Source organism: Saccopteryx bilineata, chromosome 2, assembly GCF_036850765.1.
Source record: "Saccopteryx bilineata isolate mSacBil1 chromosome 2, mSacBil1_pri_phased_curated, whole genome shotgun sequence".
NCBI classification, from domain to species: Eukaryota; Metazoa; Chordata; class Mammalia; order Chiroptera; family Emballonuridae; genus Saccopteryx; species Saccopteryx bilineata.
The window spans coordinates 379,581,242-379,592,434 of NC_089491.1; the positions used below are offsets into that span (position 1 = coordinate 379,581,242).

Sequence of the window (11,193 nt, forward strand, 5' to 3'; positions counted from 1 at the left end):
TCTCTTGAGCCCGCAGAGGCACAACTTGTGAACCCCCACAGTTGCTGAGACTGCGCTGGGTGCAGTAGGGTCATTGGAAATAAGAAGGATCCTTCCTGCTCTTGAGAAGCTCTGGGGGACTCAGTGAATGAGAAGTGGGAGAAGTAACTACACCAAAACAGAAAAGCCATGTGGATAGTGGGCCTGTGTCCCTGGCATGGTCTCAGAAGAAATCTTATAAATAGCTTTGATTTGGTAGGACATTGACTTGGTTGCTTTAACAAAGACAAGATGGAAATTTACTTACCAGTACCTTTTATTTAAAAGTCCAAGCTGAAGATCTGTACAATGATGTGACTGTATGTACACTGTACTGTTTACTTGAAATTTGCTAAAACAATAATCAAAAAATACATAAAAGACAAAAATAAGTAAAAGCCCCGGCCAGATAGTGTGGTTGGTTAAAGCATCCTCCCAATATGCCAAAGTTGGAGGTTCAGCCCTGGTCAGGACACATACAGGAACAGATCCATGTTTGTCTCTTCCATCCCCTCTCTAAAATAAGTAAATAATAAAAAAAGAAATTTGGCCTGACCAGGTGGTGGCGCAGTGGATAGAGCATCGGACTGGGATGCGGAAGGACCCAGGTTCGAGACCCCGAGGTCACCAGCTTGAGCGCGGGCTCATCTGGCTTGAGCAAAAAGCTCACCAGCTTGGACCCAAGGTCGCTGGCTCCAGCAAGGGGTTACTCGGTCTGCTGAAGGCCCGCGGTCAAGGCATATATGAGAAAGCAATCAATGAACAACTAAGAAGTCGCAACGCGCAATGAAAAACTAATGATTGATGCTTCTCATCTCTCTCTCTGTTCCTGTCTGTCCCTGTCTATCTCTGCCTATGTAAAAAAAAAAAAAAAAAAAAAAAAAAAAAAATTTGCTAAGAGGGTAGATCTCACGTGTTCTCACTATACACCAGAAAAGAAAAATGGTAACTGAAATGACGGTTATGTTGGCGATCATTTCACAGTACATACATATGTATATCAGAACATCAACTCGTTTATCTTAAATACATACAAATTTTATTTGTCAACTATGCCTCAATAAAGTTGAAATAAAACGTTCAAGTGGATAAGTAGGGCTGGTGGCGGTGCTAAGGCTGTGTGACCCTGGAGGCTGTCCAGGGACTCGGTTCCGATAAGGAAAGGAGCAGAGAAAGGCAGAGATTGGTACAGACTGGACCACAAGGAGGTAGTGGGAGAGACAGCACCAGGGGTGAACAGCTCATCGATTAGTAAGGTTATAAATACAGCGCCAGGACCACTAGGGTGATGACACCATTCCCGTGGTCAGCTCACTGCCCCGAGGAGAGAGACATGGGCTCTATTTCAAAGCATAATCACTGCTGGGCGGGAATCAGTAACTACTGAGAGTACGGGCTCGCTGGCCCCCCCCAGGGAAGCTGGACACCAACCACCAAAGGGTGGGGACTGTCTGCAAACAGATGACAGGCCTGATTTCTCTGAGTCTAGGATCTTGTCATTGACAAGTTGTCAAGGGTGTGTCTCAGGCTGAAATGGATAACCTGATCGCACAATCATGCTGGGCAGGGGAAGAGATCTTCACCTCCGGTGGGAACAGAGTTGGACGTGCCTAGTTTCACTTGTGGGACATTCAGGTGGAAAAGCAACTACTTCCTGTCCCCGAGCCCTCACTTGTAAAGCAGGGGCGTGGACAGAGGCTCCAGCTGCGTCCGGCCCCGCGGGTTGGGCGGTGGAGGCCTCCGGGGTGTGGCCGTCGCGCGCCCCTCCTCCGCGGACAACTCCCGGCTCCGGTGGTCGCTCAGGTCTCTGCTACGGCTTCGCTTCTCAGCTGCCGCCCGCCCGCCCGCTTCTCGGTAAGACGACGGGGGGGGGGAGGGGGGAGAAGGGGGGTTGCTTTCCCCCTTCTGTCCCCCGGGTCCCCTCGCGCGGGATGGGTCCCGGTCTGCAGGCGCCCCTAGTCCCCGCAGGTCCCTGCGCCGGGTCCGAGCGGGCCCCCACGCTCTGCCCCTCCGCGGGCCTTCGGGGACTACAGAGGGCCAGCGGGCCCGGAAAGGGCGGAGGCGTCCGGGCTGCCACGTGTCCCGCGGTGGCGGCAGCGGTGGGGACGGCGGGTGCGCCCGCGCGGGGCGGCCCAGCTGGAGCGCCCACGTGGGCTGCCCGGCCCGGGCGGGGGGCAGGGGCCTGGGACCCAGGCTCTGACCGAACCGCTCGCCCGCAGGACCATGGCCAACACGGAGCGCACCTTCATCGCCATCAAGCCGGACGGCGTGCAGCGCGGCCTGGTGGGCGACATCATCAAGCGCTTCGAGCAGAAGGGCTTCCGCCTCGTGGCCATGAAGTTCCTTCGGGTACGCGCCCCACTCCCGTTCCCCCTCGGTAGCTCGGTGGCAGGGGATTTTGCATCCCGGCAGCGACTTGTCCGCGTCGCTTCCTGTCGGAGTCACCCCTTAGCTACTTTCGCCCCCGCGGGGATCCCTTTGCTCTCTCCCCTGTGCCCTCCGGCACGCTAACTTGTCCCCGATTCCCGTCGCACGGACCCGTCCCCGAGGCCCGGGAGCACAGACGCCCTTGGGAAGGTTAAGCGGAGGTAACGTGACTCCTTGCTCCGGCCCGGCTGCCTGGGACTGTCGCCTGTTCTGGCGTCGCAGGGGGGCAGCAGAGAGCGAAGAAAGCCGGCGTCCCAGGCTCCTTCCCCTGGCCCACGTGGGGTCTACCTGTGCCTAGGTGGGAGGCGCGGATCTTTTTGTGTTTTACCTTGCAGCCCTGAGCTGACCGAGGTTTTAGGTGGGGTGTCCCTTCCTCTGCCCTTGCTCTGCAGGCTCCCTTTGGCATACGGCAGTCACTGTGTTTTCCATATTGAATTTGGGGCTCACAGGATGTGAGGGCGATCTGGCTGCGACATCTGTCACCCCATTGATCGCCAGGGTTGATTCGGCTGATCTGGCTGGCTAGGCGAGTGTCCCCTTCCTCCCTCACCGCTCCATGTGCGTCCCTCACGAAGCTGCGCGCTCCGTCGAAGAGGACGACCTTCCCCGATAGAGGAGAGGACCGTTCTTGGGCCAAGGGTATACGGGTAGCTGCGCTCCCCTGCTAGAACCTCCAAACAAGTCTCAAGCTCCATTTGTAGGAGAACGTAGAGTATAGTCAAGCTTCCAAGACTCCAGACACATCCAAATGAGGTGCTGCATGTGGCAGTCTGCCTTTCTTGAAAAAAATAAAAAAATAAAATAAATAAATTTGAGGCACACAGATCTGGACCTTAAGGGACAATAAGTATCTAAGTATTGAAATTTTAACCAAGCTTATCAGTGGAGAGGAGAATGTTCTCAGCTAACATCTAAAGTGTTTAACAGGACATTGTAAAGGGCCAGAGGCATCTGATAGGACTTCCTTCTGTCCTATTTTCTTCAAATGCATTTAACACTTTTATCCCCAAATCTAGATCCTCAAACCATGTACTTTAGGGTTATAACATCCACGATGTCGTTGACATTATGAGGATGTCGTCATGAGCAGAACAATCTTTTGGTAATATAGGGTCAGTTTCATTTTTTGAATGAGATTAAAAAATACAGTTTTTAAAATTATTTTTAGAGAGAGAGAGAGAGACAGGAACATCAATCTGCTCCTGTATGTACCCTGACCAATGATTGAACCAGCAACCTCTGTGCTTTGGGAGGAAGCTCTACCCAACCTAGCTATCCAGACAGGGCGAGATTTTTTTTTTTTTTTTTTTAGATTTTATTTATTTTCAGAGAGAGGCGAGTGAGAAAGTAGGGGAGTCATAGGAAACATCAACTCCTGGTACTTCAGGGGTGACCTCGGCGTTCCGAGTCGATGCCCTATCCACTGCCACCACAGGTCAGGCTGCCCACATCTTATCAGTGTGGGCTAAAATGCTAAATTGGACATTTAGAGAGTCTGCCATGTTCATGGGAGGCTGTGAGAAGGCGATGGAGCCATAGTCCAGTTGTTCCAGCTGAGTGGCTCATTGGTCCCTCCTCTTCAATGCCAGGCGTCTGAGGAGCTCCTGAAGCAGCACTACATTGACCTGAAGGAGCGCCCGTTCTACCCAGGGCTGGTGAAGTACATGAACTCGGGGCCGGTGGTGGCCATGGTAAGTGCTTGTCTAGGGGGAAGGAAAGTAAAGGCTGATGGTAACTGGCCGTGGTCTGTGACTGTCATTTTTTATTTTTTATTTATTTTTTTTATTATTATTATTTTTTTTAACAGAGACAGAGAGTCAGAGAGAGGGATAGACAGGGACAGACAGACAGGAACGGAGAGAGATGAGAAGGATCAATCATTAGTTTTTTGTTGCAACACCTTAGTTGTTCATTGATTGCTTTCTCATATGTGCCTTGACCGTGGGGCTACAGCAGACCAAGTAACCCCTTGCTCGAGCCAGCATCCTTGGTTGGGTCCAAGCTGGTGAGCTTTGCTCAAACCAGATGAGCCCGCGCTCAAGCTGGTGACCTCAGGGTCTCGAACCTGGGCCATCTGCATCCCAGTCCGACGCTCTATCCATTGCGCCACCACCTGGTTAGGCTGTGACTGTCATTTTTTAGACCTCTTCCCCAACCACTCCAGATTCCTGTTTTTACAGATGGAGCCCACTGGAGTTTAGTTAACAGAGCAACTAGGAGCCTGGTGAAAAAGCAATGGGGATTTGAGCTTAGAGGACATCCCGTGTAATCCCAAACTAGAAACAAAGCAGCCTCTTTCTTCCTGTGGCTTTAGTGTCCAACTGGGAGCGCAGGGACAGGAAGTAAGTACAGTGTGTCCATAAAGTCATGGTGCACTTTTGACCGGTCACAGGAAAGCAACAAAAGACGATAGAAATGTGAAATCTGCACCAGATAAAAGGAAAACTCCCAGTTTCATACCTATTCAGTGCAGTTCGATGTGGGCTCATGCACAGATTTTTTAGGGCTCCTTAGGTAGCTATCCCGTATAGCCTCTACAGACTCGTCACTGACTGGTGGCCTACCAGAACGGGGTTTCTCCACCAAACTGCCAGTTTCCTTCAACTGCTTATCCCACTGAGTAATGATATTCCTATGTGGTGGTGCTTCGTTATAAACACGCCGATATTCACGTTGCACTTTGGTCACAGATTCGAATTTAGCGAGCCACAGAACACACTGAATTTTCCTCTGTACCGTCCACATCTCGCCTGGCATGGCCGTGGGCTGCTCCGCTGTATACACGGTGTTACATCATCATCTGCGCATGTGCACATGCTGCCACATCATCCTACAGAAACTGGGAGGGTTTTCCTTTTATTTGGTGCAGATTTCACATTTCTATTTTCTTTTGTTGCTTTCCTGTGACCGGTCAAAAGTGCACCATGACTTTACGGACACACTGAGGGTACGATTGGGAGCCACTGGGATTCTTGAGAAAGTAGATCTTCGTTCAGGTCCCGAAGGATGACCGTTTCTTTGTTCTTCCCTGAAATACACTTCCCCCTTTCATGTCAACCTTTGCCATCTCTCTCTCTCCTTTTTTTTTTTTTTTTTTTTTATTCATTTTAGAGAGGAGAGGGAGAGACAGAGAGAGGAGAGATAGAGAGAGAGAAGGGGGGAGGAGCAGGAAGCATCAACTCCCATATGTGCCTTGACCAGGCAAGCCCAGGGTTTCGAACCGGCGACCTCAGCATTTCCAGGTCGATGCTTTATCCACTGCGCCACCACAGGTCAGGCTCTCTCTCTCCTTTTTTAAATAACTTTTGATTTTAGAAAGAGAAGAAGGGGAGGGGAGATGGAAACATCAATCTGTTCCTGTATGTGCCCTGACCAGGGATCGAACCGGCAACCTCTGTGCGTGGGGACGGCGCTCTGACCTGCTGAGCCATCTGCCCAGGGGGTCTTCTCTATCTCTTGCTCTGTTTTCTGGGAGGCCCGTCCACAGATCCTGTTCCAGTTTGATCACTTTTCTTTACCCTTTCGTCACCTTCTTCTCAGTGTTTGTGGCTGCAAAAAGATTCCTTTTTGGCCTGACCTGTGGTGTTACGGTGGATAAAGTGTCGACCTGGAATGCTGAGGTTGCCAGTTCAAAACCCTGGGCTTGCCCAGTCAAGGCACATATGGGAGTTGATGCTTTCTGCTCCTCTCCCCCTCCTCTCTCTCTCTCTCTTTCTCTCTTCTCTAATATGAATAAATAAAAATAATTTTAAAAGATTCCTTTTTAAAAAATATATTTTTTATTAATTGATTTTAGAGCGAGGAGAGAGAGAAAGGTGGGGAGTAAGGGTGGGAGTGGGAAACACCAACTCGTAGTGGTTGCTTCCTGCTTTGACGCGCAAGCCCAAGGGGTTGACACTTTATCTCTGCGCCACCACAGGTCAGGCCGCAAGGATTCTTCAGTATTGTTAACCTTCATCTCAGCTAGACTGGAAAGTTGCCACGTTAGGCAGACTTTTTTTCTATATCTTAGCAATACAGGGTAGGGCAAAAGTGGGTTTATAGTTTTTTGTTTGTTTTTTTTAGAGAGACAGAGAGAGTCAGAGAGAGGGATAGTTAGGGACAGACAGACAGGAAGGGAGAGAGATGAGAAGCATCAATTATCAGTTTTTTGTTGCGACACCTTGGTTGTGCATTGATTGCTTTCTCATATGTATCTTGCCCGCGGGCCTTCAGCAGACCGAGTAACCCCTTGCTCGAGCCAGCGACCTTGGGTCCAAGCTGGTGAGCTTTGCTCAAGGCAGATGAGCCCGCGCTCAAGCTGACGATCTCGGGATCTCAAACCTGGGTCTTCTGCATCCCAGTCTGACGCTCCATCCACTGCGCCACCGCCTGGTCAGACGGCTTATAGTTGTTTGTATAGAAAATAATACAGTACTTAATAAATAATACAAGAAAAAACTGTATTCCGCGCACTCACAACTGTGAGCCTACTTTTGCCATACCCTGTAACCCTGGGATGGCGTATGGGGTGTTTTATGTAGGCCCCCTCCTGTCTACTGACACTCCTGCCAATGATTAGTCTGACGTGTGCTCTTAGGTGGGGATAAATCTTTGTTCCTAAGGGTCCTGTATGGCAGATCTGATGCGTTTCCTTTTCCCTACTGTCAAGGTCTGGGAGGGGCTGAATGTGGTGAAGACAGGGAGGCTGATGCTTGGGGAGACCAACCCAGCAGATTCTAAGCCAGGCACCATTCGCGGAGACTTCTGCATTCAAGTGGGCAGGTGAGTCATGAGGGGTGCTTATGATATCCTCAAAGCTATTTAAATGGGGTATAAAACATTTTTTGGCATATCCCAATTTTAGAGGAATTTGAAGTTCTAAATTAGATGGTAATTATCATCGGATGAAAGTGTTTTTAAATAGCTGTTTCCCTAGGCGACGTCAAGTTTTAACCAAGACATTGCACAAGAGAGCTGCGTGAGACAGCAGGAAGAGCAGGGTGTGGGGCAAGGAAGGATTCTAGCCTCAGCTTTGCTGTTTGTGGCACTATGTCCATGTGTCTGTCACATAACCTTTTGGGTCCCTTACCTACACAAAATCTGTACAGAAACTTGACAGTCAAGAGATTCCAATGGAATAAAGGGATTTTTTTTTTTAAGTGAGAGAGAGAGGGGCACAAGTAGGAAGAGAGAGAGAGAGAGATGAGAAGCATCAGTTCTTTGTTGTAGCACCTTAGTTGTTCATTGTTTTCTCATTTGTGCCTTGACTGGGGGGCTCCAGCAGAGCAAGTGACCCCTTGTTCAAGCCAGTGACCTTGGGCTCAAGCCAGCGACCAGGGGGTCTTGTCTATGATCCCACACTCAAGCTAGCGACCTTGGGGTTTCAAACCTGGGTCCTCTACATTCTAGTCCGACACTGTGTCCACTGTGCCACCACCTGGTCAGGCGGAATAAAAGGATTGTTAATAAGCATGAATGCCTTGGTTGGGCTTTGCAAATCAGTGTTAAGAAAATGCAGCAGAAAATGCCCTTGATAATATCACATCTAGGTCAGGTTTTGGTATGGGTTGCTTTGACTTTTCCTGTATTTTTTAAAATTAGAGAAGGAATGTTATGTTTTATGGTATAGCATTCTTGGGGTATGAACATTGTTTCGAAGGGGAGAAACTTGGAAACATAGTCAAGTTGAAACAAGGGATAATTTTTGATTAAGTATACTTTAATTATTTATTAAGAATTTTTTATAGAAGGGGAGAGAGAAACACTGATTTGCTGTTCCACTTATGCATTTATTGCTTGCTGCTTCTTTTTTTTTTTTTTTTTTACAGAGACAGAGAATTAGAGAGAGGGATAGATAGGGACAGAGAGGAACGGAGAGAGATGAGAAGCATCAATCATCAGGGGTTTTTTTTTTCTTTTTTTTTTTACAGAGACAGAGAGAGAGTCCGAGAGAGGGATAGACAGCGACAGAGAGAGATGAGAAGCATCAATCATTAGTTTTTCGTTGCGACCCCTTAGTTGTTCATTGATTGCTTTCTCATATGTACCTTGATCGCGGGCCTTCAGCAGACTGAGGAACCCCTTGCTCGAGCCAGCGACCTTGGGTCGGAGCTGGTGAGCTTTTGCTTAAACCAGATGAGCCTGCACTCAAGCTGGCGACCTCAGGGTCTCGAATCTGGGTCTTCCGCATCCCAGTCCGACGCTCTATCCACTGCACCACTGCCTGGTCAGGCAATCATCAGTTTTTTGTTGAAACACCTTAGTTGTTTATTGACTACCCTCTCATACGTACCTTGACCGTGGGCCTTCAGCAGACCGAGTAACCCCTTGCTCAAGCCAGCGACCTTGGGTCCAAGCTGGTGAGCTTTGCTCAAACCAGATGAGCCCGTGCTCAAGCTGGCGACCTCGGGGTCTCGAACCTGGATCCTCCATGTCCCAGTCCGACGCTCCATCCACTGTGCCACCACTGGGCCAGGTTATTGCTTGCTTCCTGTATGAGCCCTAACTAGGGATCGAACCTGCAACCTTGATGCATCGGGACAATGCTCTAACCAGCTGAATTACCCAGCGAGGGCTTGATTAAGTACCTTTGTGGTTGCTTTTTTTTTTTTTTAATTTTTTATTTTATTTATTCATTTTAGAGAGGAGACAGAGAGGGACAGAGAGAGACAGAGAGAGAGGAGCTGGAAGCATCAACTCCCATATGTGCCTTGACCAGGCAAGCCCAGGGTTTCAAACCAGCGACCTCAGCATTTCCAGGTCGATGCTTTATCCACTGTGCTACCACAGGTCAGGCCTGTGGTTGCTTTTAAGAGGAAATACTATGGGGTAGTTTCCTGCTTCCAGGGGCAATGTGGCTGGAAACATCTGCAGCGCTTGTCCTTGGCTTTGTCCATTAAACGGACTTTTGCACTTCGAAATGTGGTAACTAGCATTTGTTCTTTTCCCAGGAACATCATTCATGGCAGTGATTCAGTAAAAAGTGCTGAGAAAGAAATCAGCCTGTGGTTTAAGCCGGAAGAATTGGTTGACTACAAGTCTTGTGCTTACGACTGGATCTATGAATAAGAGGTGAATGAAGCATCCGTCCCCCTGGGCCCACGTGGTGGTGTCCCTGGACACAGCTCTTCATTCCATCGACTTGGAGGCAGTAGGGCCACTCGCTCTTTTCTGAAGCAGATTTACCAATAAAGACTTTGGACAGTGGGTACTGCCTCCTGTGCTTACTTGGTACTGAGCTGGAAGAAGTGACTTAGTCCCTGGTCAGAGTAGCATTATCCAGAACTAATTAATCTTGCTTATTATGGAGGATTGATGATCCTTCTCAGCACCTCAGTATACTTCAAGACTCTAGGGGGGAAAGGAGTGAGGCTGAGAAGAGCCACCTGTGGCACTAGTAGTGTATCTAAGGAAACTAATTATGAAATAATGAACATCATAAATGTACCAACCTCTTTAGCTGATGTAGAAATGTCTGTTTCTGTACAAAGAATTTGTTAAAACTATAGAGTGAAACATACCGTCATCCAGATATACATTTTTGTGGATTGCAAATTGGGCAAGTCATGTACGAGAAAACGGAAGCCTAAAGACATCTGTGAAGGGAGGCTATCTTCGTGATGCAGGGTTAAATAAGAGTGTCTGTAAAGGAGTTAACCTGGTGCATGACCCACTGTGGGTGCATGAATGCTCTGTGCAACCCTACTGCCTTTTCTCTTCCTTGGGGTAAGATGTTTATCCTGCCTGTTTCCTGGGCCAGAGCTGTGAGTGTTTACAAAATTTATCTCTTTAAGCTTTTTACAGGCAGAGCAATGAGCAGCATCAGTTCTTCATTGCACCACCTTAGTTCATTGATTGCTTTCTCATATGTGCCTTGACTGGGGGGTGGGGGGCTACAGCAGAGCCAGTGACCCCTTGCTCGAGGGCTCAAGTCAGCAACCATGGGGTCATGTTTGTTATCCCATACTCGCGCCAGCGACTCTGCACTCAAGCTGGTGACAGGGCTTTGAACCTGTGTCCTCTCCATCCCAGGCCAACGCTCTGTCCACTGCACTGCTGCTTGGTTAGGCTAGTCACTTTTTTTTTTTTTTTAAAGACAGAGTCAGAGAGAGAGAGAGGGATAGATAGGGACAGACAGCAGACCGAGTGACCCCTTGCTCGAACCAGCGACCTTATGTCCAAGCTGGTGGGCTTTGCTCAAACCAGATGAGCCCGCACTCAAGCTGGCGACCTTGGGGTCTGGAACCTGGGTTCTCCGCGTCCCAATTTGACGCTCTATCCACTGCGCCACCGCCTGGTCAGGCTAGGCTACAGACACTTTCAATGATGGATTAAGCCTTTCGTACCAGAATAGAAAAAGCTACTGAGAGGTGGCAAAGTACTTACTGAGAGTTATCTTACCTAGGTTTGGACTATCAAGAAGCTTAGTGACAATGGACTGCTCCCCCCTTTTTTTGCTTAACGGTTTTATTTATTGATTTTACAGCGGTGGGAGGAGCAAGAAGTATCAACTCATAGTTGTTTCACTTTAGTTATTCGTTGAATGCTTGTCATATGCTCCTTGACCAAGCAAACCCAGGGTTTTGAACCAGTAACCTTAGCATTCCAGGTCGCTGGTTTATCCACTGAGCCACCAAAGGTCAGGGTCTCTTTTTTTCTTTTTAAATCATTAAAAAAAAATACACTCTCTCTTCTCTCTCTCTCTCCCTCTCTCCTTTCTAAAATGAATAAATAAAATTAAAAAAAAAATGTTCACTTATAGTTGAT

The 11,193-nt window shown here is 48.6% G+C and overlaps 1 protein-coding gene across 1 annotated transcript; it reads left to right on the forward strand.

The window, feature by feature from the left end:
• The first annotated feature begins 1,625 nt into the window (after window positions 1–1,625).
• On the forward strand, window positions 1,626–9,633 carry LOC136327122 (nucleoside diphosphate kinase B). The gene is made up of 5 exons (XM_066263980.1): window positions 1,626–1,872; window positions 2,238–2,367; window positions 4,035–4,136; window positions 7,097–7,209; window positions 9,378–9,633. The coding sequence occupies exons 2-5, from the start codon at window positions 2,242–2,244 to the stop codon at window positions 9,493–9,495; spliced, it is 459 nt and encodes a 152-aa protein (XP_066120077.1). The 5' UTR covers window positions 1,626–1,872; window positions 2,238–2,241; the 3' UTR covers window positions 9,496–9,633.
• Window positions 9,634–11,193: the final 1,560 nt, after the last annotated feature.